General features: G+C 42.9%; 1 protein-coding gene across 2 annotated transcripts in view; it reads left to right on the forward strand.

Moving 5' to 3' along the window:
• NPY (neuropeptide Y) overlaps positions 1–16,172 on the forward strand; it is a 46,366-nt gene extending 30,194 nt beyond the window's left edge. For both annotated transcript variants that reach the window (XM_040352876.1, XM_040352875.1), the window contains exon 4: positions 15,698–16,172. In XM_040352876.1, coding sequence (XP_040208810.1) covers positions 15,698–15,722 — 25 coding nt within the window. In that variant the 3' untranslated portion in view covers positions 15,723–16,172. The remainder of the gene's footprint in view (positions 1–15,697) is intronic.
• The last annotated feature ends 11,159 nt before the right edge of the window (positions 16,173–27,331 follow it).

The raw sequence follows: 27,331 nt of genomic DNA on the forward strand, positions 1-27,331 counted from the left end.
CGCAGCGGTTCTCGTTCCCCTTCTCCACCGCTGTCATGTCTCCCGGAGTGACTTACGGGTACCGCGGCTCCGACGTTGTGACTAGCCGGAGCCACGATGACGTCACTCCCAGGAGCCGCCAATAATGGCATGATCGTCGTTAGAAGTGGCACGCTCAGTGCGCCTGCACACCGTTGTCTACGGGCGCATGCCCCGTAGACATTGATGCCTGTCTATTGCGAATATCTCCTAAACCATGTAGGTTTAGGAGATATTTCTTGTACCTACAGGTAAGCCTTAATTTAGGCTTACCTGTAGGTAAAATTGGTCTGTCAGGGTATACAACCACTTACTTTAAGTATTGTGGAAAAATCTCTCTCTTGCACTGTGCAACTTCCCTTGCAAGGTAAACAACCGTTTTGCTATTAGGAAATCTACCCATAGAATACACTATTTATATATTCAAGGGTGACAGAGAGACTAATTCTGGTCTTTAGTTTATTTCAAAATATATATATATTTTTTAATTTTAGAATTACCTTATTCAGTAATAAAATACTCTCATACAGTATTATTTTTTTTTCTATTTGCCAAGTGGAAACCTGATGTTGGAAGCAACTTTTTTTTTGCTAGATTTAAATAATCTTATTTGTATGAAAACCAAATATCACATTTTTCAGTATATCAAAATTTCAGTTTAAAATGTCAAATCTTGCTTGCCCTCTACAGCAATGTGCTTTTTGGTTTGTTGAAGGTCTTTTGTGTTCGTACTCTGCTATGTAAAAAATAGTTAGTCATGGTCAGCACCCAAGCTAGAGTCTTAAGAAGAGTCTGTAATAGCGATAACATTGCATGACACTAGGACGGGGAGTGCCAGAGGTTACAGACATGCTGCAGCGTTAATGGAATGTTCAGGCGCTTTATTTACTATTTCTCATACGGATGAATTTTCATCAGGCTGCAAAAATAGATAACCAAAAAGCCATGCAGGAAAATGGCCCCAAAGGTAAAATATTTTATCATCCTTAGAGTGAAAGTATTTTAAACATCAAGCTAAGAAGATTTTTTTTAATTATAAAAACATTTAAAAAGATAAAATTCCAACACAGCAAATAATCTTCCAGCTAATTCATCTATAGCTATACTTTATTTTATTCATCTGATAATGTATCTGTTTCATGTTGGTTAGTCTTTAAAGTAAATGTCATTTGGTACCATGTTTGATATTTTATCATGATACGCCATAATGTGCTAATAGATTAATAGATATTTTTTATTTAAAAAAACATTCTGAAAGAAAAATGCTTTAATGTCGTCATAATTGAGCCACTAATATTTTTCGGACTGAAGGCAAACCTTTAATGATGCTGTATATAATAAACTGTATATTATATAATCTAATTATACAGTATTAGCATTTAAAATAAATAAAAAACTTAGGGATTCACTTTTCCTCTCTGTTTTGATTCATTGTAACAGTTATTCTCTACATTTATATGTGATTTATATGTGAATGATTTCATTTAAACAAATACTTAATATAGGGAAATTACTTGAGACCTAAGTTTAGTTTTTTTTAGTTTTTTTATCCTAAATTCTCTGATCCCTCACCCCAAAGTTCTCTGCTCCCTCACCCCATACCCCCACAGCCGCAATCCTCTGATGCTGTGATGGTTAATCTGATTGGCTGGAGCTGTCACAGGCACTCATTAACCTCCCTGGCGGTATGATTCTGTCTGGAATTACGTACCAAAAGCGGTACAATTATTTTGCAAGGAAATTTGGCGTTTTATACCGTAGGCCTGCAATTCTTAGGAATAACTCATTTAAATCTGACCAAACAAGAGTCTAGTAGGCATCCCGGGTATGAATTTTTTTTAAAACAAAATTATAAATTATAGTATAGTAAAGATTATAATAAAAATTATTCAATTAATGTAATCAACTCAAAATCACTGAAATTTGCTCAGTTGCAGAATTGTCGCTTTTATTTTTTTATGACGAATTTCCCCACAAATCGCTATCGCACAATTCTGCAAGTGATTATAATTTATTATCGCTGTTTTCTAGCTGCTCTAAAACCATTTTTGACATAAAGGGACACTTTTGGTTGCTATGGACAATCTACAGTTTGCAGGCAGAAAGAACAGTTTTTATTATATAAAAGTACATGTAGGGCACTGGGTAGACCACTAGGGACAAGGGGGGGGTGTATTTTTTACATACAGTACTGTAATCTATAAGATTACAGTATACTGTATGTAATGTGTTTGTTTACTTTTTTGAATTTGGCGCCGTTCTCCGCCCCCGTGCGTTGTAACGTCGCAGGGAACGTGATCAGCGGCACACGGGGACACTATGAATCGAGCGAGGACCCGCTCGCTTACACAGCGGGGATGCCTCGCAGGATCCAGGGACAAGGTAAGTAATTCCCTGTCTGTGGATGCTGCGAAAGGTAAGCCGCGCCGCTGCACGCTCTGCACATCTACCCCGAGCGTGACTCGGGGATACCGATAATAGCATGGAAAAACCACCCCGAGTCAAGCTCGGGGATACCGCTAAGGGGGTTAAGAGACGATTATGCCTACAATTTCTGCCCCCTACTATAGCTTCCATGAACTAGAAATGAGAAGGTGGACCTTTAGTTCCTCCACCCATTCTCCATTCAAAGATTGGAAACCACATTACTTAGGTGCCAAAGACCTCACCCTTGTCCTCTGCCATCATTGTTTCCTATAGTCCTAAGGTGCATGACTGTGGTTATCATGGTGTGGTTTTCTTTCTTCTTTCTGGTGTTCTTGTTACTGTCAATTTGTAAATGAGTTGAGTTTGATCTTAAACAGGGATTAATATGTATAATATAAGGGACATTGTAACAGTATCCATACAACAATGATAATTTAGCCATACTCTACCAATATATAACCCCCACCGGTTGAACAAAAGAAAACTGTCAGCTCCAGTTGGAGTCACTGTACTAACCATGTTAGTTAGTTCAGCCATCTCACCCTGCTGAGCTGTTGTATTCTGACAGGAGGACACCCCCCCCCCCCTGCCAGAGCACTCTCTGCCATTGGCTGAGAGCACTGATCCGGAATCGGGCAGATGCTGGTTTTCCAGGATGCTCATACAACAAATGGATGGCTTTTGTCAGACAGACCATTATACACATGGGCCGAATGTTGTTTTTTTTTTAACCGGTTGTTGTCTCCCGACTTTCAGCCAATGTGTACCCGACTTAAGCTGTCCAGGCCACTGAAGGCAGTTCATTCAGTTACTAAATCTAAATGTAATACCTCAGAATAAACATAGTTTTGCTGTCCCATATCTCTCCTCCTGCTTTATACCTGTAAAATACCTGTACATCTTACTGGGAAAAAAAATGTGTTAAGGTCCCCACAGAATCAAGTTTTTTTTTTCAAAACATACTAAAACATTTTAATGTATCTATGGGGGAGATTTACTAAAACTGGTGCACGCAAAATCTGGTGCAGCTGTGCAAGGTATCCAATCAGCTTCTACCTTCAGCTTGTAAAATTAAGCTTTGGCAAATAAATCTTGGAAGCTGTTTTTTTTTCTATGCAAAAGTGAGCCGGTTTTTTCACTCTCCAGTTTTAGTAAATAAACCCCTATATGTCTTGCCATCCCTAAATCCCAATCAAGTCACATTGGGATGCAAATTCCAATACCTACTGAGCATTTTACTTGTAAGTATGGAGTGTTGTAATGTCACCCAGCCAAAATGCCTCATAGTGTGAGTTAGGCCCTTAGTAGGGGTGTGGCTCAAATAAAAACATTGATTAGGTTGTTCAAAATCTTCAAATATAAGTCATCAAGTGGCGGGTAAGAACTCGCATTCTTTCATTCCCGCATGTCAGTCCCGATTTCAGCGGCGATTTCAGAGACATCTGTGTGGGTTTCTGCACAAATTCAATGGAAATCACACCCTGAAATTGCCAAAAGTAGTACAGAAACTACTTGAAATCTGTGTGGCGCCACAAATGCGGCGTCGCACCGGTTAGAACGGTGCCATTTCTGGCAATTGCTGCCATGTCAAATTGCACCAATGTGAACCTAACCAATTTATAAAAAGCCGCAATTCTCACTAAATGATGAAGATTCTTTGGTAATAACGTTGCTGCAAACTATCAAAATACAATAAGACAGCTGGAATGAAATGTGTTAGCGTTCATAGTGACACCCAGTGTCTTCAATTTCTTGGATGTCAAAACAGATCTGTTTACCCCCGGGTAAGGCGTTTTATTAGACTTGACAAAATGATCAATAGATAACAGACACAGAAAACCACTTTTCAAGTGGGTAATTCTTGCTGTCTGAACAACATGCTCATGAACTGAAATGTCCAATTTATGATGTTATTCCAATTATAAAAAGAACGTTAATGAGGCTATGCTATAATATACGGAAACAGATATTTAATAAGAATCCTTTATCCAGATTAGTTACAACCTTATAATGTGATTGCTCTGCTATATCTGCATGCACTTTTTAATTTTAATATTTTATTTACTACTGAATTTATCATACACTGTATCTCCATAAATATATAATAGCATTCAATGCCAGTTTGGCTCCTGTCTTCACATTTACCAATTTTGTTCTCTTGGAACACTAATACAGGATTGCAATAATAATATTAAGACCACCCTGCTGTTTTGTTTAATGGAATTCGATGTAATATTTGTAATCTAAACTGTACTGATAAAAAGACAGTTTAGGTGTAGCCATGTAAAGGGCGTGGTCTTGAAAATATTTAGATCTTTTTGACAAGCTGTAAATAAGTTTTAAATCGAATCCTCATTAGCTTTTTTAGCTGCAGGTACCGTGGAAGAGTTTCATCTCCTAAGTTTACAGCAGAAACATTGAAATGGTTTAATGGATTCTTTTAGCAGCTCACTCTGCTACATTCTTCCCTCTGTACTTAAAAGCAGGGCCATGGATAAGGGGCTACCACCAGTCCTCCTGTAAGGGGCCCAGGCCAGCAGAGTAAAAATATTTGTGCAAGGGGCGATGATCGGCAGCTGATTAACTTCTTCTCCTCTCCCTCACGCCAGCTTTCAGCTGCTGCAGAGAGAGTCATACAGGGAATTGGTTCCAGTATTTGCATCTGTGTTTAGTCATAACTGAAGCATAGTAAACTGTGTTTTTTTGGGGGGCCCTGTCAGGTTGGCTGTATGGGGTTTCAAACAGCATTCCTGCTTAGAAAGGTGGGAGGAAGGAAGCAGCGAGATGAGTTAGCTTAGGCAGGGATCCTCAAACTGCGGCCCTCCAGCTGTTGTAGAACTACACATCCCATGAGGCATTGTAACACACTGACATTCACAGACATGACTAGGCATGATGGGAATTGTAGTTCCTAAACAACTGGAGGGCCATGGTTTGAAGAAGCTTAGAGAATGAATCCAGTGCTTCTGCTTTAATGTTTCTGCTGTAAACTTTAAGGTGTATGTTAACCCTAACAATGAGATTCTCTTATTTGCTCCATTCTGGTCTGCTAAATATACCATTGACGATGTTTTATTATATCTTTTTTATAAGTGCGAAAAATATCTGGTGGTTTTGCAGGAATCTTGTGAGCTAATAACATTTCTCTCTACCTGTGCACAAGGAAGGGACATGGAGATGAGGAGAAGGAGTTCTGTGTTTTTCGGAATACATCAAAATTAAGTAGGCAAGGCTGACAACACAAATCAGAGCCAAAAATACACTTCATATCATATCATGTAAAAAAAAAGTGTGAACTATATTTCTGACACATCAATGCTTATGTACTTACAGTGTGTATACATTGATAAAACATGGGAAAAAATGTGCATGTATTGCAGTGATGTAAGAATTTTTTTTTTTTTATTGATATAAACTTAAACCACTCCACCATGCCTACCTTCAAATACAAAAGTTTGTGCAAGATTGTCATAAAGCTTATATACTGCCTGTGAAGTGGAAATAATTGCATGTCCATAACCTGCTCGCAGGTTCACTTTAACCACTTATTAAAGACCGCCTAACGCCAATATACGTCGGCAGAATGGCACAGCTGGGCACAGGCAAGTACAGGTACGTTGCCTTTTAAGTGTCTAGCCGTGGGTCGTGCACGCGAAGCCGGCGGCGCACTCGTGACCCGGTCCGAAGCTCCGTGACCGCTCCCACGGGACCCGCGGACCCGATCGCCACCGGTGTCCTGCGATCGGGTCACAGGAACTGAAGAACGGGGAGAGGTGAGTGTAAACACACCTTCCCTGTTCTTCTCTGTGGCAGTGTCACTGATCAACTGTTCCCTGATATAGGGAATGACGATCAGTGACATCACACCTACAGCCATGCCCCCCTACAGTAAGAATCACTCCCTTAGGGCACACCTAACCCCTTAGCGCCCCCTAGTGGTTAACCCCTTCACTGCCATTGTCATTTTCACAGAAATCAGTGCATTTTTATAGCATATTTCGCTGTGAAAATGACAATGGTCCCAAAGATGTGTCAAAAGTGTCCGATATGTCTGCCATAATGTTGCAGTCACAAAAAAATCGCTGTTCGTTGCCATTACTAGTAAAAAAAAAATATTAATAAAAATGCCATAAAACTATCCCCTATTTTGTAAAGCCTATAACTTTTGCGCAAACCAATCAATAAACGCTTATTGCGATTTTTTTTACCAAAAATATGTAGAAGAATACGTATCGGCCTAAACTGAGGAAACGTATATATTTTTTTTTTAATATATATTGGGTTGTCCCAAGAAAAGTCAGGGAGTAAAATCTCCAATGGGGACACTAGTTTTGGTGACCTCGGGGGCCCCAAGGAATTCCTTTAATTTGCAGGGATTTCCTCTCACTTCCTGTTTGGCTATGGGACAGGAAATAAAGGTAAATCTATACAATGGGAAACAGGTGGTGAAAAAAAACTGATATCCAAAATGGGAAAAAAAAGTTTTGCCTATAGTTCTACTTTAAGTCAACGTTCAGCTTTCCACTGGAAGTAATCAATTCCCCCCGAAATGTTTCCCCCTTCCCTGATTGAACATTTTCTGCACCTTGTATTCTGAGCTGCATTGCCCCTCCTGGGGGCCTGGTGTGGCAGATATTGGTAGAGCTGAGGGAGATCAGTGAACATCCATTTGCTGATCATCCTTTCCAGTTAATAAAGCTGAAAGTGACAGATATTTTGTCACTTCCAGGTTCAGAGCTGTCATTCCCTGACTGCTGTGTCCGGAATAAATATTTGTGTTAATATTGTGCAACAGAAAATTTGCAACTACTAACATTTTATTCTCCAGGATCTCTGCTTTCAGAAAATATATAATATCTTGGGGGGTTACTCATTTTTCAATGGCTGCCCCCTATACATGTATAAAAACAAAAAATATAGAAACATAGAAGGGTAATGGCAGAAAAAGTCAAGGAGGATTTTTTTTTGTTATCCCAGTTGATGCAAAACATTGCGAAACGCATCGGGAGAAACTCCACTGTTGCCGTGCACATTTGATCAAGTGCCTTTTTTCCATTTTCATGTAAGTGTTTCCATCTACTATTAAACACTCATTGCCTACAGTATCACACTATGTGCTTCTTCCTTTAATTTCTATCAACAACATCCGGCTCATTGTTTGACCACCTGTGGGTCATCACCTTCAAGCACTTTACATCTGCTCCATTCGTTTGGTGTATTTGAAGTCCATTGCTTTTGAAGACCTGGTCTCGCAGTGTTAACATTAAGCTCTGTTGACCCTCCGAGCGTATGCTCTTCAGGGTTCAATGTTTCTGGTAAGCCTCTATACATCTGGTGGCGGCTATTTCACAAGTGTGTGTCACGTCTACATTGTGGAAATATCGCATGGCTTTCTTGTTCACATAAGAAGTATTCACCCAAAGGAAGTTCACGCTTCAAGATTCACCATTTATATGATTTTTTGGACTCTTTACCTATAATTACATTTGTCATATATTTATGATTCACTTTGATTGTACATCATTCACTTGGTGATTTTTCATATTTTTTACACCCTGTTCTTTCACATGTATTATATATACTCATTTGGGTTATCATTTAGCACTACAATTTTTATGTTTTGTTTGTTACTTTCCACTTGTCTATTGTTTTTTGTAGCTGCTTATTCACCTGGATAGCGCAGATTTATTTTGTTTTGTATATTGCAATTCCATTAAAATAATCCTTTCTAAAGTTACTTTCCTCCTACTGCTTTGAGGTCATGCCACTGTGTTGTAGATTAGCTTTATGTTAGAAAATACTGCCCATCTTGAACCTTAAAGTATTTACTGACTAGGGTAATCAAACTCCAGGGTCATCATTGTTTCACTCTTTAGTGAGTCACCAATCTAGCTAGTGAAACTCATAACCTATTTATTTGTTCCAAATGTCTGACCTACTAAAATGTACAGCTAGAGGATGCGGCTCATCAGTGAAAGGTGACTTTACTGTCACTTTAACCACTTGCGCTCTGGAAGATTTTACACCCTTCATGACCAGGCAATTTTTTGCTATTCAGCACTGCACTACTGCACATGCAACGCTGTACCAGCATGAAATTTATATATCATTTTCTTCACACAGAGTTTGTTTTTTGTTTTTTTGGTGGTGTGTGATCACCACTGGGTTTTTTATTTATTTTTATATAAAGGAAAAAAGACAGAAGATAAAAAAACAAGATTTTTTCTATTCTCTGTTATAAAACATATCAGTCAAAAAATATAATTTTTTCATAAATTTTGGCCAAAATGTATTCTGCTACGTGTCTTTGGTAAAAATCCCAATAAGGGTATAATAATTGGTTTGTAAGTTTTAGTATTGGTAGAAATACAGTTTTGTTTTTTTAGTAATGTCGGTGATCAGCGAGTTATTATAGGACTGTGATAGTTAGTGTCAGATTGCTTTCTGCACTGACATTGAGTGGAAACTGACTAACTGCCAATGACATCAACAGTGACATTAATACAGTGATCAGTACTAATAAAATACACTTCCTCTATACTAATGTACTACAGGAATGAGAAACCGAGAGATTGTTCCTTCTGTACAGAGCCCTGTGTTGATTGTCAACACAGGGCCCTGGGCTGTGATTGGACACAGCCGATCAAGCAGGTGACATCCATGAATTCTTGGCCGGGTATTTCTGACCAAGTCTCACTGTGTTCAATCACAACAGAGCCGGCGGGTTTGGGCAGGCGCGCTCCTAGAATTCAGAATTAAGGTGTGACGTACAGGTACATTACGGTGCCTGCATGAGCTGCCCCGTCACAGTACATGTTTAACCTGTTTAATAATAACATCAAAAGTTTATTTTGGCCAAACTTGCCCAAACTGTTTCCTATACTAAAATGTGCACCTGCTGGGCTTTATGTATGTAGTCTCAGCTGCATACAGTATAGAGCCTTGTGTGACATGAGATCTTCCCTTCTCACACCCACAACAAAATCGCGTCTGGCTGACTGGCATTCAGCTATTTATGTAGCTTTAGTTTCTGAATAACTACAAAGCTTCCTTTGATTGGCAGAGAGGTGGGCTGATGATCTCTGATCCAGCCAATCAGAGGAAGCATTGTATTCATTCAGCGCCTATGAATAGCTGAGCAAAAACTAGGGAAAACTACTTAGGCCGACTTTATTTGGTTCTGGGTGTTTGAGATGAAAAGGTCTGATCTTACAGCCAGAGCAAAAGTCTGTACACTGTATTTTGCTGAGGCTACATATAGTTTATAAAGCCTGCCCAGTAGGCACACATGTTAGTGTGTGAAATAGTTAATTTAGGCCAGCATGGCCCAAGCAAACTATTTAAAGTGACAGTAATAGGACGGTTTCAAGCATTTCTGCATGTATGACGTTTTGTACGATGGGCGGTATGTGAGAACCACTTCCCCTGCCCCCCACCTTTTTTTCTTCATTCTGTACCCCTCCCCCTTTATTCATGTTATTGTTTATTTGTTAAAATTAATAAAAATATATTCAAACTTAAAGTGACAGTAAAGCTGGGGATCAGCTTTCAACATTGACTGAAAATATTTTTCATGCACACCTGGGCCAATTAATAGTACAGTAGATTAAAATAGGTTAATCGGCTGTGATAGTTACCGTATTTATCGGCATATAACACGTACTTTTTTCCTCAGAGGATAAACAGTGCCTGCGTGTTATACGCTGATATCATCTTTTACCAATAGGGGGCAGGGATCGGGCGGTCCGCCCCCATGGCCCTGGAACAGCGCTCCCTGCATAATCTAAAGTTGAGAAAAAAAGAAGTCACTTGCCAGCCCCTTCTACACCGCTCCTCCTGTGTCAGTGTCATTGTAAAACGAAGCTTGTGAATATCTCTATAGCTCAGTTTTTTCTGGCTGCTCTCCTCCTCCTCCTCTGAGTGTAGCTTTGATTGGAAGAGGAGAGCGGTCACACGACCATCTGTGTAACATCAGAGGAGAGCAGTCATGTAACCAGGTCAGTGAAAATAAACAGAGCTATTGAGGTAGATAGAAGCTTTGTTTTGCAATGGGAATGACACATGAGGAGCAGTGTGGAAGGGGCTGACAGTGATTTTATTTTTTACTTAACTGTAGAGAATGCTGGCAGCACTGTCCCAGGAGACTAGGGGGTCTCATGGGAGTGCAGAGGGGCTGTGTACTGGATGGGAGGGATGAATAATGTATGGGGGGTGTATAATGGATGGGGGATGTATAATGCATGGGGGCTGTATACTGGGGAGGGGGGGCTGTATAATGGATGGGGGAATGTATAATGGATAGGGGCCTGTGTACTGGGGAGGGGGGCTGTATAATGGATGGGGGATGTATAATGAATGGGGGGCTGTGTACTGGATGGGGGATGTATAATGGATGGGGGGCTGAGCACTGGATAGGGGGATGTGTACTGCATGGGGGAATGTATAATGGACGGGAGCTGTATACTGGGGAGGGGGGCTGTATAATGGATGGATACATGCATCTTGAGTTTCTACTTCCTAAGTATTTAAAAACCTTCATGAGTGCAACAAAGAAAATAATTTGTAACTTGAAATATATTAAAGTTATGTGGTGGGTTCTATCTACCTCAATAGCTCTGTTTATTTTCACTGACCTGGTCACATGACTGCTCTCCTCTGATGTTACACAGATGGTCATGTGACCGCTCTCCTCCTCCAATCAAAGCTACACTCAGAGGAGGAGGAGGAGAGCAGCCAGAAAAAACAGAGCTATAGAGATATTCACAAGCTTCGTTTTACAATGACACTGACACAGGAGGAGCGGTGTAGAAGGGATGGGGGGGGGTGTACTGGATGGGAGGGAGACGTATAATGAATGGGGGGGCTGTGTACTAGGGGGGTGGGCTGTGTACTGTAAAGAGGGCTGTGAAAACATTTTTTCCTTAAACTCCCCTCTTAAAATTGGGGTGCGTGTTATACGCCTGTGCGTGTTATATGCTGATAAATACGGTACATATGTTTTACTTAAAAAGTCAATTCTGAGGCTGAGATGTAAATCATAAGGAACCCACCACATAGCTTTAAAATATTTCAAGTTACAAATTATTTTCTTTGTTGCACTCATGAATGTTTTTAAATACTTAAGAAGTAGAAACTCAAGATGCATGTATCCTCCTACAGGAGGTTTGTGTGACATGCACTATCCAGTAAATAGATGTAGGTTGGAAGAATAGTCATTTATGTTTGTGAGATCATTCAAGAATAAAATGTGTATGTGTATTAGTACATTTACTATACTGCCTCTTTTGATAGTTATTTCTTTATTTCTGTCACTTTGAAATCAAGATAACTTCCATTTTTCAGTTGATTGGGTTGAGTTGACAAAAGAGTTCTGGTAACCTTACACATATCATTACTTCTAGACCCCATGCAATCTTCTATCTCAGATCACAGCTAGGAATGTAATTTTACTAATGAAAGCAGACCACTTTTAGAATACCTACTTCACACTATGCAAATAAATGTATTCTGCTTGTACTGGAATGGTATTTCTCAGTGTTATTCCTGGAAGAAGGAAGGAAAAGTACCTAAAACAGAATAAAGGTAGATACTGTAAGAGAAAACGTTACATAACCGTAGTTATTATGTGATTATGAAGAATAGGTATCCAATTCCATGACAGCATCTATAACTTAGATGTTGAATGGATGTTTGTGCAGCAAAATCCATTTTCTAATTAGTTACAGATTTCTTAAAAATAATACAATTTTAAATATGCATAATTTGTATTTAAAAAGTAAAAGTAAACAAAGATAAAATGATACAAGACCTTCCTTAAAACTCACAATTGAAGCCTTTTATTTTGTAGTATATACAGTAACAGAAATCTCTTTTTTTAATTTAGATTATAGCAGTAGTAGAATATGTTAGCCATTAAATAATGTAGAAATGTTGGAGTTTAAGTGATACCCTTTACTGGCTAATTTGAAGGTTATTTGCGGCACTCCCACAGCCTAGCCAAAAAACTCCCATTCTTAGCATTCTCCTATCATTCCCATTCTCCCACTGCCAGTATGTTTTAAGTTTAGCACAGGTACATTTTTGGGTAACAGTAATATGGCTATTTATTAGCCAAGGTTGCCTTATAAATTTGTAAATCTGTAAATGTTAGTCTTTGTATCAGGTGTGCCCTCATGCTGGCAAATATCCAGTCAAATATTAAATGGCTGTTGTGTAAAATGTGATTATACAACCGCTGCTTAATGCTCTGTAAGTAGTTCTTCTATAAGTAATAAAACAGTCCTCTGTATAAAATGGACTCTTAGATTTTACTTAACCTCCCTGGCGGTATGATTATTTCAGAAAAAATGTGCTGAAAGCGGTACCATTATTTGCAAGGAAATTTGGCGTTTTATACTGTAGGCCTGTAATTCTTAGGAATAACTCACTTAAATCTGACCAAACAAGAGACTAGTAGGCATCCCGGGCATGAAATTTTTTTAAAAACAAAATTATAAATTATAATATAATAAATAATTATAAATAATTATAACAAATAATAATATAATTATAATAAAAATGATTCAATAATGTAATCAACTCAAAATCACTGAAATTTGCAGAATTGTCGCTGTCATTACTTTTATTTTTTTATGACGAATTTCCCCACAAATCGCTATCGCACAATTCTGCAAGTGATTATAATTAAACATTGTACCGCTACCCATTCACCTGGAGGCAAAGTGTCAATAAAATAAACACACAACACAGGGTTTTAAAATAATGTATTAGTTAGCTCCGGGGGGTCTTCTCTGCTCTCCGGGGTGGTCTTCTCCACTCTCCGGGGGGTCTTCTTCCATCTTCTCCGCTCTCCGCTGTCGTCTCGGCGCTCCCCGGTTCTTCTCCCGCTCGCTCTCCAGTGCCTTCTTCGTGGGTGACCGCCGCTATCTTCTTTTGAGCTCTCTTACTAGCGGCGGCGCAGCCCGCTCTTCTTTGCCGTCTTCTGCCTTCTTCTTTTCTACTTATGTTGACGCAGCGCTTCCTCCCGCTGTAATCCTGGGTGCATGGCTCGCACGGATTTATATAGGTCTCTTATGGCGTCACAGTCCCATCATGCTCCGGGACCCCCTTATTAAAGGGGGCTCCCAGATTCCGATAAGCCCCCCGCCCTCAGACCCCGACAACCAACGGCCAGGGTTGTCGGGAAGAGGCCCTGTCCTTATCAACATGGGGACAGGGTACTTTGGGGTGGGGGGGCCGCAGGGCTCCCCCCTGCCCCAGAGCACCCAACCCCCCCATGTTGAGGGCATGCGGCCTGGTACGGCTCAGGAGGGGGGGGCGCTCGCTCGTCCCCACTCCTTTCCTGACCGGCCGGGCAGTGTGCTTGGATATGGGTCTGGTATGGATTGTGGGGGGACCCCCACGCCGTTTTTTCGGCGTAGGGGGTTTTCCTTACAATCCATACCGGACCTAAGGGCCTGGTATGCTTCTGGGGGGGGGAACCCATGCCGTTTTTTTATTTAAAATTTGGCGTGGAGTTCCCCCTCATGATTCATACCAAACGGCGCGGCTAGAATTGGCGGGAATCCAAGTCGGATCCCCGTCGCTTCTATGACGCGCTCGCTGGAATGTGCTTTTTCTATTCCAGCGAGTGCGAGATGTCGGCACCATGTCGCCGAGAATCAGCGCGATGCCGTCGTGCTGGAAACACATTCTCGGCGACAGGTATTGTAGCTTGTTAGAGGGAATTTTAATTTTGTTTAGAGTGAGAGAATGATGTTCTTAAATGCATGGGAAAAAATAAAAGAAAGGATGAGTCTCTTGAATTCCTGTTCCCTGCCATTTCCATTTGGTCCCCAGGCAGTAAAATGATCTACATTTTTCATTCACATCACTGGATTTCAGTACACTTTCCCACTACATATACTTGACTGCACTCTAGTATAGCACACAGTGAACATTAAAAGCAGAGCATATGAACCCAACTTCTCACTTGAACTGTAATTCTTTTGTGACCATATTTGATAAACTAAATGTACTGCATGCCTAACTTTTGAGTTGTGTAATAAAAAAAAATGCTTTAGGTTTACAAGCGTAAGTCACCAGGGGATTTATTGAAAAAAATTACTTGATTCCCACATCCATACTCTCAGTGTGGATGGGGGAATCCTCTACACTGATCTACTGTATTCTGACAGCAGGGAGACTTCCTCACTGTCAGTATTCACAAACCAGCACTGCCAGCTATAGCTAGTTAGTGGGGGCTGTAATTTGCATAAAAATATAACACCCTCACTCTATTGCCAGCTATAGATAGTTAGTGACGGCTGTAATTTGCATAAAAATCTAACCCCCCTCACTCTCTTGCCCCTCCCTGAGGACACCTATTACCTAGTGGCCAATAGGGAGGTGCCAGTAGCAGTAGTGGGGAAGCAAAAGTGAAAAGTTGTGTCACTGGTTGCAGTTGCATAAATCAAGGGGAAAACATAACATAAAATAACTTAATTTTGAGAAACCTAGATTTGTAACCATTCATGTGCAATGCACTTGTATAATAGAGCTCGATTTATAATTTGGCATATTAAACATGTGTCTATTGATGTCATTGCCAGGGGGAGGTAATTTCTGGGACCTTATCACGATGCCTCTTTACATAACAATGAAGCCCTCTCTACCCAAATACAAACCACAGTTATATCCTTAAATTTTCATAGGCATAGTACAGGTTCACTTTAAAGTCCACCCTAACACTAAAATCTCTACATCTACAGGCATCCACGATCTAAGACTAACCTATCTAGCCCTGTAAAGAAGAAATCACTATGCATACCTTTTCTGAAGACGGTCCAGTCTGGTCCCACGCTGACAGCTTCACTGTGGAGGCAGGTGCAGAGGAGGCAGCGACAACGGAAGCCGCATAGTAAGTCAATGGGTGACGTCATTTCCCATTCATTTCCCAGCCGTTGTCGGCTGTCTCCTCTGCAGAGCTCCTGCAGCTGGAGACCCGAATGTCTTCAGAAAGGGTATGTATAACAATTTCTTCTTTACAGGCCTATATAGGTTAGTCTTAGATCGTGGATGCCTGTAGATGTAGAGATTTTAGTGTTAGGGTGAGCCTTCCTTTTAGGGCTCCAGATAGATGACCTGTTTCTGCATACTCCTGGCCTAGAAATCTGACTCTCTATATTATAAAGCATAAAGTACTAATACAATTTATTTTCAATGTGCCTGCAACAACAACCTTCTTAAATGTGCTGTGTTTTTCTCTTTCCAGATATGAAGACCCTCCAATGTGGTGATTACAATGAAATTCCATCTTCAGTCTTTTTCAAAGTTTTTGATCCATATTTCATTGCTCTCTGACAAATCTGACTTTTGAAAACCCTCCAAAAACAAGACCAATGCATGCAGACATTTGCTGAATTCTGTACAATTATTTTATTCTTCCACCACATTTGTATAAAGACATCTGTTGTTGAAATAAATACTTTGTGCTTTGAAAGTGCAATGAAGAAATGAAAAATACGTAGCAGGTGTTTCCGGAGCAGAAAATATACCTGACAGGGGAGGTCAGTATGTTGTAACACTTCTGTCAGCGAAACAATTAAGAGACCTCACTAATTTCATTCCATTTATGTTATGTCAATGATTGGAGCTCTTACATCGTGTATCTTTCTTGTGGAGAAAAGTAAAATGCTGTATGATGTAATTATATAAACCAATCCAAAAGGAAATCTGATTTTAAATTTCATGTATTGTTTATTACAGTTCTAATCCTTGGTGTTGACACTAAATTTAAAACAGTTTTGGATGTTGACTTTAACATCATTCAAGTAAAAAAATTGAATTAAAATTAAAACTATATATATCACACTTTTTTCCCTAATACCATCATATTGATTTTAGAAAAACTGTAAAATTTTAAATCTGAAAGTTTTTTTCAGCCAAGCTGCAAATATTTTTTTCCTCCCAAACTAACTATCTCTTGGAAAAGTTGCAAGCTGCTGACTGATATCCATTTCCTGTTTTGTAATTGACTATTTCAGGTATCTTGTTTTAGTTCTGCTATGAGTTGGAAAATACAATCACAAAACAAAAGGAGAAGGGTTCAGTAAAATGCACTATGGAGAGTTATTTTAAGGAGCAGGCTGAAACTGTTTCAAGAAACAACTCACTTAAAAGCAAGAACAATTTGCCATTGCATAGAAAAGGCTGTTATATAATTTATTTGAAAAATAAGGCTTTGCCTCAAAAAGATATATATCTATCTATAAATATATATATCCAGGGTTTGACAAATTTGCTTGGAATCTAGGAGCCAGCTAAAAAAGTTAGGAGCCAGAAAACGCGTCCCGTCCCGCCGAGCTTGCGCGCAGAAGCGAACACATACGTGACCAGCGCCCGCATATGTAAACGGTGTTCAAACCACACGTGAGGTATTGCCGCGATTGGTAGAGCGAGAGCAATAATTCTAGCCCTAGACCTTCTCTGTAACTCAAAACATGCAACCTGTAGATTATTTTAAACGTCGCCTATGAAGATTTTAAAGGGTAAAAGTTTGTTGGCATTCCACGAGTGGACACAATTTTGAAGCGTGACATGTTGGGTATGAATTTACTCAGCGTAACATTATCTTTCATAATATTAAAAAAAATTGGGATAACTTTACTGTTGTCTTATTTTTTTAATTGCGCTTGTAAGACCGCTGCGCAAATACGGCGTGACAGAAAGTATTGCAACAATCGCCATTTTATTCTCTAGGGTGTTAGGATAAAAAATATATATAATGCTTGGGGGTTCTAATTAGAGGGAAGAAGATGGCAGTGAAAAATTACATTAGAACTGCTGTTTAACTTGTAATACCAACGGCCACCACCAGATGGCGCCAGCTCACAAAAAAAAAGTCGCCAGGACACTATTTCTAGTCGCCATGGCGACCTGGCGACCGGGATTTGTCGACCCCTGTATATATCTATATAAATTTGTATATATTTGTTTTGTTTTATTCACTTAACCAAGAATTTACAATAAACTGGCCAGGTTTGTTATCTAACACTACAAATTATTTTCTCTATGCTTAAGTTTCATGGGTCACGGTTTTAGATTGCAATCACCACTACTATCTTGCGCTGTTTTTAAAGTGAAAAGACAGATTACCTAAGATTCTCAAGATTAATGAGATGACAAATGCATCTGTCTATGGTTATTTGTTATTACTAAGGTCAAATCACCATATTTATTAGTAGAGTTTGTAGTGGGTAATACATATTCCATTATTCAGTCACTTGTCATATATATTGCCAAACTACGTTATTATGATTTTATACTACTTTGTCCTTAGTTTCTAGCAGCTGACAAAAATACAACATTTAACTGGTAACTTTTGAAAACATCAAGTGTAATAAATCTAAATAAAAATAAGCATTTGGATGTAGTTGATTTTATTGTTTTGTCTATGTTATTCATATTTCCTGTTTTTTTGTGGAAGGATAGTATGCTTAGTAAATAAGTATACATCTTTTGTTGAATGTAAATACTCTTATTTTAACACTTTACCTAGTTTTATCAAACGGGTCCATTGAAATGGGTATCCTGTTAGTAAAAAAAGGGACACGAGAAACTTGTTTAATGGCACCGTGATTACCATAGCGCCAAACCTAAGGGACATTTTATATTGACTTAAAGTGTAACTGCTTCTATATTTTGGTCCTTACTCCAGCAATGCCTGTCGGTCTTAGGCCTCATGCACACTGCACATTTTGCTAACTCTCCTAGACTCTTTTTATCCTGGCAGCAGAGTTTTGGCAGAAAAAACGCTTGACCCTTGCAAACTCTTGGGCATTCATTAATTTAAATTTATAATAATGTATTCTGTTTATTAAAATCTCTCATTAATCCTGTAGTTCCTTTGTATAAAGCAACATACTTGTCTAGAGGGTATCCCAAGAAGTTCAACAAAGTCTGGGATGTCTGCGTTGAGTCGGATTTGACAGCTGCTTAAGTTGTATATTCTTCCAATGCCTACCTCTTGACTCTCCTCCTTTTATTTGATATTGGCTTTACAGACTTGTGTGACCCCCTTATACTAAAGTTCCCCTGCCTCAAATGCAGTATAGATAGGACTACTGTACTTTGCATTTATCCTTTAATTTGTCTTGGTACTCCAAGGCCACTTTCACACTGAGGCGCTTTACAGGCTCTATATCGCTAAAAATAGCGCCTGTAAAGCGTCTCTCCTGTCACTCCAGTGTGAAAGCCTGAAGGATTTCACACTGGAGTGGTGGGCTTTCGAGATGTTAAAAAAAGTCCTGCAAGCAGTGTCTTTGAGGCAATTTAGGAGTGGTGTATACACTGCTCCTAAAGCGCTCCTGCCTATTGAAATCAATGGGCAGCACCTGCAAAGTGCTTCGGCAGTGGCGCTTTGAACACTTTTTAGCCCGCTATCGGGCGTTAAAAGTGCTCCACTAGCGGCCAAAAAGCGCTGCTAAAACAATGGTAAAGTAGCGGCGCTTTACCACGACGCCCCAGTGTGAAAGGGACCTAAGTAAGGTTACCTCTTGCTGGGCGTAGTTAGTTTGTTTAGAAGCAATATTGTTCTATTAGTATTATGTTTTACATTGTAAGCACCTTGAGCCCGGGCTCTGTTTTGTAGTATTATTTTTAAAGGTAGTAAATAGAAGCTTAACACAAAATATATTTTGGCCATTGAAATTAATTATTGCTAAGCGGGGACATTGGTGCAATATAAGCAGGGGGAATCTGCACCTCAAGCGGAGATTAGGGTGTGCCCAGGCACACCCCCTGCGCGTACCTATGACCCACAGTGGAGATTTAATAAAGCATTTGCAACACTTTTCTGCCGTTATGGCCTTAAAAAAGTGCAAATGTGTGCTTTTATGCAAATGTTGGTGCAGCACATAATAGAATGGCATGCACAAAGGTATATAGGCTGCAGTGAATTCACTTTATTTGCTGAGAATTTGCAAAACCCATGCTCAGGTAATCCTGTCCCAGAGACTTCCGGGTTCCAGTAACAATTCTTAGCAGATCATGCCAAATGGTTCACACCAAATTGGAACAGTTATCATTAAAATAAAATATAGGGGTTTTGATCAAGCTTAAATCAGTCGCAATATTTTATTTTCTATATAAATGCATGCTTTAAATGTAACCTGTGTTCCCAGGGCGATCTAGTGGGCAACCATCAGCTCTTGGGTTTAAGGTTCAGAACCCCCCTCCCCCCCAATGAAAAGCAGGAGAGGGAAGGGCCAAGCTAAATCTTTAAAAAGGTATTAAAGGGACAGTTTTCCCAAAGAAGACATTTCTGTTATTGCTGGTGTCTAGATAAATGGGTCAACCTCCAGATTTTTCTATCTCTTAGAGCCCTTTCACATTGGAAACGCCTATAGCGGAGCGTTAAAATAGCGGTAAAATACCGCTATTTTACCGCATTTTTACAGCGTCTTTACCACATTTTTACCGCAATTTTACTGCGTTTTTACAGCGTTTCCAATTTATTTCAATTGAGAGGGGCGTTTTTGGAGCGTTTTATGAGCATTTTAATAGCGCTATTTTTGCGGCAAAAACGCCCCGCAAAAACGCACCAGTGTGAAAGGGCTCTTAGTCATTGGGATCTGCTCGCCATAGCTCCTAGTCCTGTTTCTATTAACCTTCGTTCCTATCCAACCCGTTTCATTAATCATGTAAAATAAAATGAAAATCCATGAAGGTAAGAGTATTTGGGCAGTTCTAGCAGTGGCGGCTGGTGCTCAAAATTTTTGGGGGGGCGCAAAGGAAAAAAAAATTGCAGTCTCACTGTGCCCAAACGCAGCCACTGTTACATGCCATCAAACGCAGCCACTGTGCCATCAATTTGCACCACTGTGCCATGCCATCAAATGCAGCCACTGTGCCATCAATTTGCACCACTGTGCCATGCCATCAAATGCAGCCACTGTGCCATGCCATTAAACGCAGTCACTGTGCCATGCCATCAAATGCAGCCACTGTGCCATCAATTTGCACCACTGTGCCATGCCATCAAATGCAGCCACTGTGCCATCAATTCGCACCACTGTGCCATGCCATTAAACGCAGTCACTGTGCCATGCCATCAAATGCAGTCACTGTGCCATCAATTTGCACCATTGTGCCATGCCATTAAACGCAGTCACTGTGCCATGCCATCAAATGCAGTCACTGTGCCATCAATTTGCACCACTGTGCCATGCCATTAAACACAGTCACTGTGCCATCCATTGTCACCACTGTGCCATGCCATTAAACGCAGCCACTGTGCCATACATTGTCACCACTGTGCCATGCCATTAAACGCAGTCACTGTGCCATCCATTGTCACCACTGTGCCATGTCATTAAACGCAGCCACTGTGCCATCCATTGTCACCACTCTGCCATGCCATTAAACGCAGCCACTGTGCCATCCATTGTCACCACTGTGCCATACATTGTCACCACTGTGCCATGCCATTAAACGCAGCCACTGTGCCATCCATTGTCACCACTGTGCCATCCATTGTCACCACTGTGCCATGCCATTAAACGCAGCCACTGTGCCATACATTGTCACCACTGTGCCATGCCATTAAACGCAGCCACTGTGCCCTTTAATGGTCGCCGCTGTGCCAATGCATTGCATGAATCTATGTTATTTGACTCAGTGGCGGTGAGAGCCAGAGGAGGCGGCGCTCCAGCGCCCTCTATGGACGAACCGCCACTGAGTTCTAGTAATAACATACTTGTGCTGTTACCAATGGAACCTAAGAAACATAGGAAGTATTAGATGATTTATGTATAGTCAATCTTTTAAAGTCTGAATTGTCTGTTTTGAGTAGAAATTATTTAAAGGGTTAGGTTACCTTTGGTTAAAGCTGCACAGTTTGCCTTTATCTACAAACACCCCTTACCTGCATAGGCTGTTTTTGGTAGTGAGATAATGCCCTTGTTATAGGTGCAGGCCATTTTCAGGCCTACCAAAGCCTGACTGAAAAAACTCCCAGAGATTACATCATCCAGCCCTGCCTTGTTGCTAAATTGTTATTAGGACACTCCCCACCATCACAGAAGTGTTTTCTCAAATGCTGAGTTCAGAGCTAATGTGTCAGGAGAATGAAAGTTCAGATGAGGGAGTTTGATTCAGAGAAACTGCTCACCGGGTGAGCAGTAACAGATGAAGAGGGGGGGGGGGGGTAGCAATGTCCTAGCTAATTCCTTTGCAAAATGAAAATTCCCTTGAAAAATATACAGCCTGTATGCATATGGCAAATCAACCCCTCAGTATACAAATGTGTGTGGAGTAAGCTTACGCTGGGGTTTGCTGTATCTTGAAACTTCATCTATCATTTTATCTGTCAGGCATTGTTGGATTTTATCCAGTAGGATGTGAGCTCTGAATATTTATTTCCTATATTTATAACATAATATATAGTCAGGGGTGGACTGACAACTCATGGGGCCCCCCGGGCAATAGAAGATTATGGGGCCCCCCGGGCTTACAGGTGGTCACCACGCCAGGAGGCATTGCATAGGCAGGGCAGATAAAATTTTAGGGCCAGATCCACAGCCAGAGGGCTTAACTTAAATCTTCCTATTTAAGTTACACCGCCACAAAATTTCTACCTAAGTGCCCAATCCACAAAGCACTTACCTAGAACTTAAATCTGTAACTTAAATCTGTCCGGCGCAAGGCGTGCCCAATCTAATGGGGCGAGTCCCATTTAAATTAGGCGCGCTCCCGCGCCGGACGTACTGCGCATGCTCCCGACGCGATTTTTCCGACGTGCTTTGCGCGAAGTTACGTTATGCAGAGTTTTGTGAATCGCGCCGGGTAAAAAAAGTTGCGTCGGGAAAAAAAAGAGATGCGGCGAAAAAAAAAAATGTAAAAAAAAATTTGACAGCGTCGCGGGAAAGAAGGGTCTACTTTTACATGGTGTACTAACTTTACACTTTGTAAAAGTAGCCCTAATTTTGAGTTTGCAAACTAACAACTTACGGAGACTTCACAAAGGGAAAGCGCTTCGCGGATCTCCGTAAGTGCTAATTTGCATACCCGACGCAGCATTTCGACGAGAAATGCCCCCAGCGGCGGCCGAGGTACTGCATCCTAAGATCCGACAGTGTAAAACTATTACACCTGCCGGATCTTAGGAATATCTATGCGTAACTGATTCTGTGAATCAGTCGCATAGATAGAAACAGGGATACGACGGCGTATCAGTAGATACGTCGGCGTATCCCTTTTGTGGATCTGGCCCTTAGGATTTTCACATCAAAAGCATGTCGGTTTTGGACATATCAGGGACAGATGTAAAAAAACACAGATTTTTACATACTGACCCTGGTTTTATTGAGCCTGGCAACCCTGATGGGGCCCCCTAGTGGCATGGGGCCCTCGGGCAGTGCCCGAGAGTCCCAATGGTCAGTTCGCCCCTGTATATAGTGCTTTACTAAGTACATAAAACCATTTACATCAGGTCCTGTCCTCCAAATGAGCTTACAATCTACTGTCCCTAACACACTTATATAAACACACATGGGTACATTTTGGGAGTAAGTTGATTAGACCACTAGTATGCATTTGGATTGTAGAAGGAAATCAGAGAACCCAAAGGAAACCCACACAGACATGGGCAGAACATATAGGCTCCATGCAGATACTGTCATTGGTGACCCCAGAGCCCAGACCTGCAAGGCAAGAATGTTGACCACTTGGACACTTTTATTTTGACAAACAGCCTGATAAACCCAGAGGAGATAGGCAGGTGAGTAGGGTGAGGGATTTGTTCATAATTAGAGGAACAATTTGAAAGGGTCCCAAGACTGTGGAGGTTCTACCCCTGCTACCTGAAATGTAAAACAATGCTGTATGCATTTTTGAAGTCTATCAAGGGCCACAGCCGCAGAGAACCTTATTGTTGAGAAGACAATGGCACCTTTATATTTGGATCGCTACCTTGCCAGACTGTGTAGAAGCTGGGTATGAGAAGCACAATGAGTATTCAGACCATCTACCCTTCCTTCTGTTCAGAGGCGGCTCTCTAATTAGGCAAATGAGGTGGCCGCCTAAGATCTTGCACTCACAGGGGCCTCGCGTCCGCCTCATTTGCCTCTCAGGCTCCAGTTGCTATCTGTAAAAGCCGTGCGGCCACACAAAGCAGCCGAGCTGCTCCTTCAGCCCGTGCCGCTCTTCTAGCATCTCCCTCCGCATCTGGCCGGCTGCCTATTCAGGCCAGACGGTGGAAACTATCTATCCCTGACCTTTTGACTTTCTGTGAAGGGAAAGGAGGAGCTCTGGTGGATCATGGATCCCATCCCAGCGGCAGCGCCTGTTGCAGCCTGACTGACCGCCCAGAGAGAACGTGAGTACCTGGCCAGCCGCACCACACCCCTGTGTGCCTGGATAGAAGGAGCGGCGGGCAGGGGGCAGCTGCAAATGGAGGAACTGATCTTTCCATATTCTTTCTGCAGCCAATAAATGGCCTCCCGCTTCTTCTACGGGCGTTTATTGGCTGCAGAAAGAATATGGAAAGATCAGTTCCTACATGTGCAGCTGTCCCCGGCCCGCCGCTCCTCCTATCCAGGCACACAGTGGTGCGGTGTGGCCAGCCAGGTATTCACGTTCTCTCTGGGCGGTCAGCCAGGCTGCAACAGGCGCTGGGATAGGATCCATCCACCGGAGCTCCTCTCTGATCCCGTGCTAGCTGGCTCCCGCACGGTGCTGTGCAGTACCCCCCACTGCTCCCCAGCTCCCCCCATGCTCTCCCCCCAACTGTGCTGTCAAATCCCCCCCACTGTGCTGTCCAGCCCACCCACTGCTCCCCAGCTCCCCCCATGCTCTCCCCCCAACTGTGCTGTCCAGTCCCCCCCCATTGCTCCCCCATGCTCTCCCCCCACTGTGCTGTGCAGTCCCTCCACTGCCCCCCAGCTCCCCCATGCTCTCCCTCCCCCCACTGTGCTCCCCAGTCCCCCCCACTGCTTCCCAGCTTCCCCCATGCTCTCCCCACTGTGCTGTGCAGTCCCTCCACTGCTCCCCAGCTCCCCCATGCTCTCCCCCCAACTGTGCTCCCCAGCTCCCCCCCACTGCTCCCCAGCTCCCCCCCACTGTGCTGTCCAGTCCCCCCACTGCTCCCCAGCTCCCCCCATGCTCTCCTCCCCACTGTGCTGTCCAGTCCTCCCCATGCTCTCCCCCCACTGTTGTCCAGTCCCACCACTGCTCCCCAATGCTCTCCACCCCCCACTTTGCTGTCCAGTCGTCGACCCCCCACTACTCTCCACCTCCCCCCAGTGCTCTGTGCTCCCTGGCTCCCCCACAATGATATCCCCCCCACAGTGCTCTCTGGTCCTCCCTGTCTCCCCCCATATTCTCCCCCCAGTGCTCTCTGACCTCTGTGCTCCTTGGCTCCCCCCAACAGTGCTCTTCAGCCCCCCAGAGCTCTCTGCTCCCCCCATGCTCCCTAATGCCCCCCCCAGTTCTACCTGCACCCCCAGTGCTCGCTGCCCCCTGTGTTGTCCAGTTCCCCCCGTGCTCCCTGGCTCCCCCTGTGCTTACAACTTCCCCCGTGCTCTCTAGCTCCCCCCCCCACAGTGCTCTCCAGCCTCCACCGTGCTCTCCAGCTCTCCCCTTGTGCTTTCCAGCCCCACTTTTCTTCCTGGCTCCCACTATGCTAACCAGCTCCCCCCAGTGCTTTCCAACTCCCCCCACCCCCCTGTGCTCCCTGGCTCCCCCATGCTATCCACCACACTGTGTTATCCAGCTCCCCTGTGCTCTCCAGCCCCCACCCTCCCTATGCTCTTCTGCCCCTCCCCCAGTACTCTCTGGCCCCTATGCTCTCCATCACCCCCCCATGCTCTCTGCCCCGCCAGGCTCTCCACTTCTGCCAGTGCACCCTTCTCTGCTGCTCTCAGCCTCACTCCCGTGCTCTCCGTCACCCCTGTTCTCTTTTCTGGCCCCCTCACCCCTGGGCCGCTTTGCTAGGTTCCTCTTTTCCCTCCGGCTGCTGCTGGGGTCTCTCAGGCTGGGGAGCGGGGAAGGAACTGCTATCATGGGATGCTCAGTCTATATTTTGTCCCAGTCCGGGCCTGGCGGGCAAATTGAGCAGCGAGGCTTGCAAGGATCGATAGTCCTTGAGGGAGAAGAGCTCTAAAGACCTCCCAGTACTGGAGGACAGGCTGACTGGGGCCGGAAAACGAGGACGGGTGGAAGGTAAAGGTGACCAGGGACCACTCCATCTCACAGCAAACACATCCTCTGGGAGGAACAGGACACTGTCCCCACCCAGAATGAGAACTGACCCTGCCTGCTGCTGGCCGTCATGAACATCCTGCTGGCATGGAAGGTACCGTACCAAGCATCACACACATCTTCCCACAGACAGGCACTGCAGACTGGGACATGGTACACAGGAGGGGCTGAAGACAGGGACGGGACTAGAGATCTCTCTCTCCCTCTCTCCGTCTTCCTCCCCCCTCCCTGTCTCTCTCCCTCCCCTTCTCTCTCTCCCTTCCCCTTCCCTCCCCCTCCCCCTCTCCCTCCCCCTCCCCCTCCCCCTCTCCCTCCCCCTCCCCCTCTCCCTCCCCCTCTCCCTCCCCCTCTCCCTCCCCCTCTCCCTCTCCCTCCCCCTCTCCCTCTCCCTCCCCCTCTCCCTCTCCCTCCCCTGCCCCTCTCTCTATCTTCCTCTCTATCTCTATCCCTCTCTCCCTCTCTTCCTCCCGCTCTCCCTCTCACCCTCTCTCTCTCTTTGCACTGGGATCCCCCCACTCTCCCTCCTCTGTGGATGTGGAATGATTCAGTGACACCCCCTTCCCATTCTCCCAAGGCACAGGGGAAAATCCTAGAGGGTTTGTCACCTTTCTGGGTCCCAGATGTTGTATTGGTTGCATATGTCTGATGGGTGAGGAGAGTGCCCTGGAAGTGGTGCTGATCACCTGTGTGCTAGATCCACGCATCTTTCTGCAGCCATTTTTACTTGCTTGAATTTTTTTTATCCATTATGGGCATGAGTGGGGCCTCGTATCAAAATTTTGCCTAAGGCCTTTACAAAGCCTCTGCTTCTGTTGCTTTATTCCATGCTTCAATAAACTGTTCAAATGGATTCAAGTAATGGAGCAGTTTATGCCTTGTCTATTAGATATACTTTAGGTAACTAATGCTGAAAACATTTATGAATTTATTTTGTTAACTCTGGATCCCACTTCTTATCTACCAGGGCTAATTGAGTGGATGCACTACCAAGAGATTTTTAACAATACAATCACATTCTCTTATTCGGCAAAGGGACAGTTACAAAACTGTTACTAAACAGAAGGGACAGGTGCAAAAACCATTACCTTTACTTAAATACAAAGCTTTCAAGAACAATTTAAGTTGTAAATTAAGCAGAATGCTTCTCTGCACAGTGTATGAAATGTCATGACTTGTGATGAGCAAATTACTATTGGTTGGTTAGTTGTGAACTGCAATGACTTTTTACCAGTTGACAGACTGGATAATTTTCTTAGCAAACTGGTAATCTGCAACAGACACCTGATTGCCACAGGGGTCAGGGCACTGAGAATGTGAATGGAGCCCACCCAGGTGTGTTACAAAGGTGAATGAATATTTGCTATTGTAACATTGATCCTCCTCCCAGCCAATCAGAAAGCTTATTTTGAGACCTGTCACCCGATTGGCTGAAAGGACAGGCAATCCTATTGGACATCTAGGAGGAGGGAGGAGCAGCATGCTGGAAGCCGCCGTGATGGAGGAGAGGACACAGAGCCTCTGCCCATTACCCGCTACCCACATAGATGCGGTAAGACCGACTGGAAGACAGCGGCGGGGGAGGGGAGAGAGGTACCTTAAATCTCCTGGCGCTCACGTGACTGATGTGGGAGAGAGAGCCGAGTAGTCA

This window comes from Rana temporaria, chromosome 5 (genome assembly GCF_905171775.1).
Source record: "Rana temporaria chromosome 5, aRanTem1.1, whole genome shotgun sequence".
NCBI lineage: Eukaryota > Metazoa > Chordata > Amphibia > Anura > Ranidae > Rana > Rana temporaria.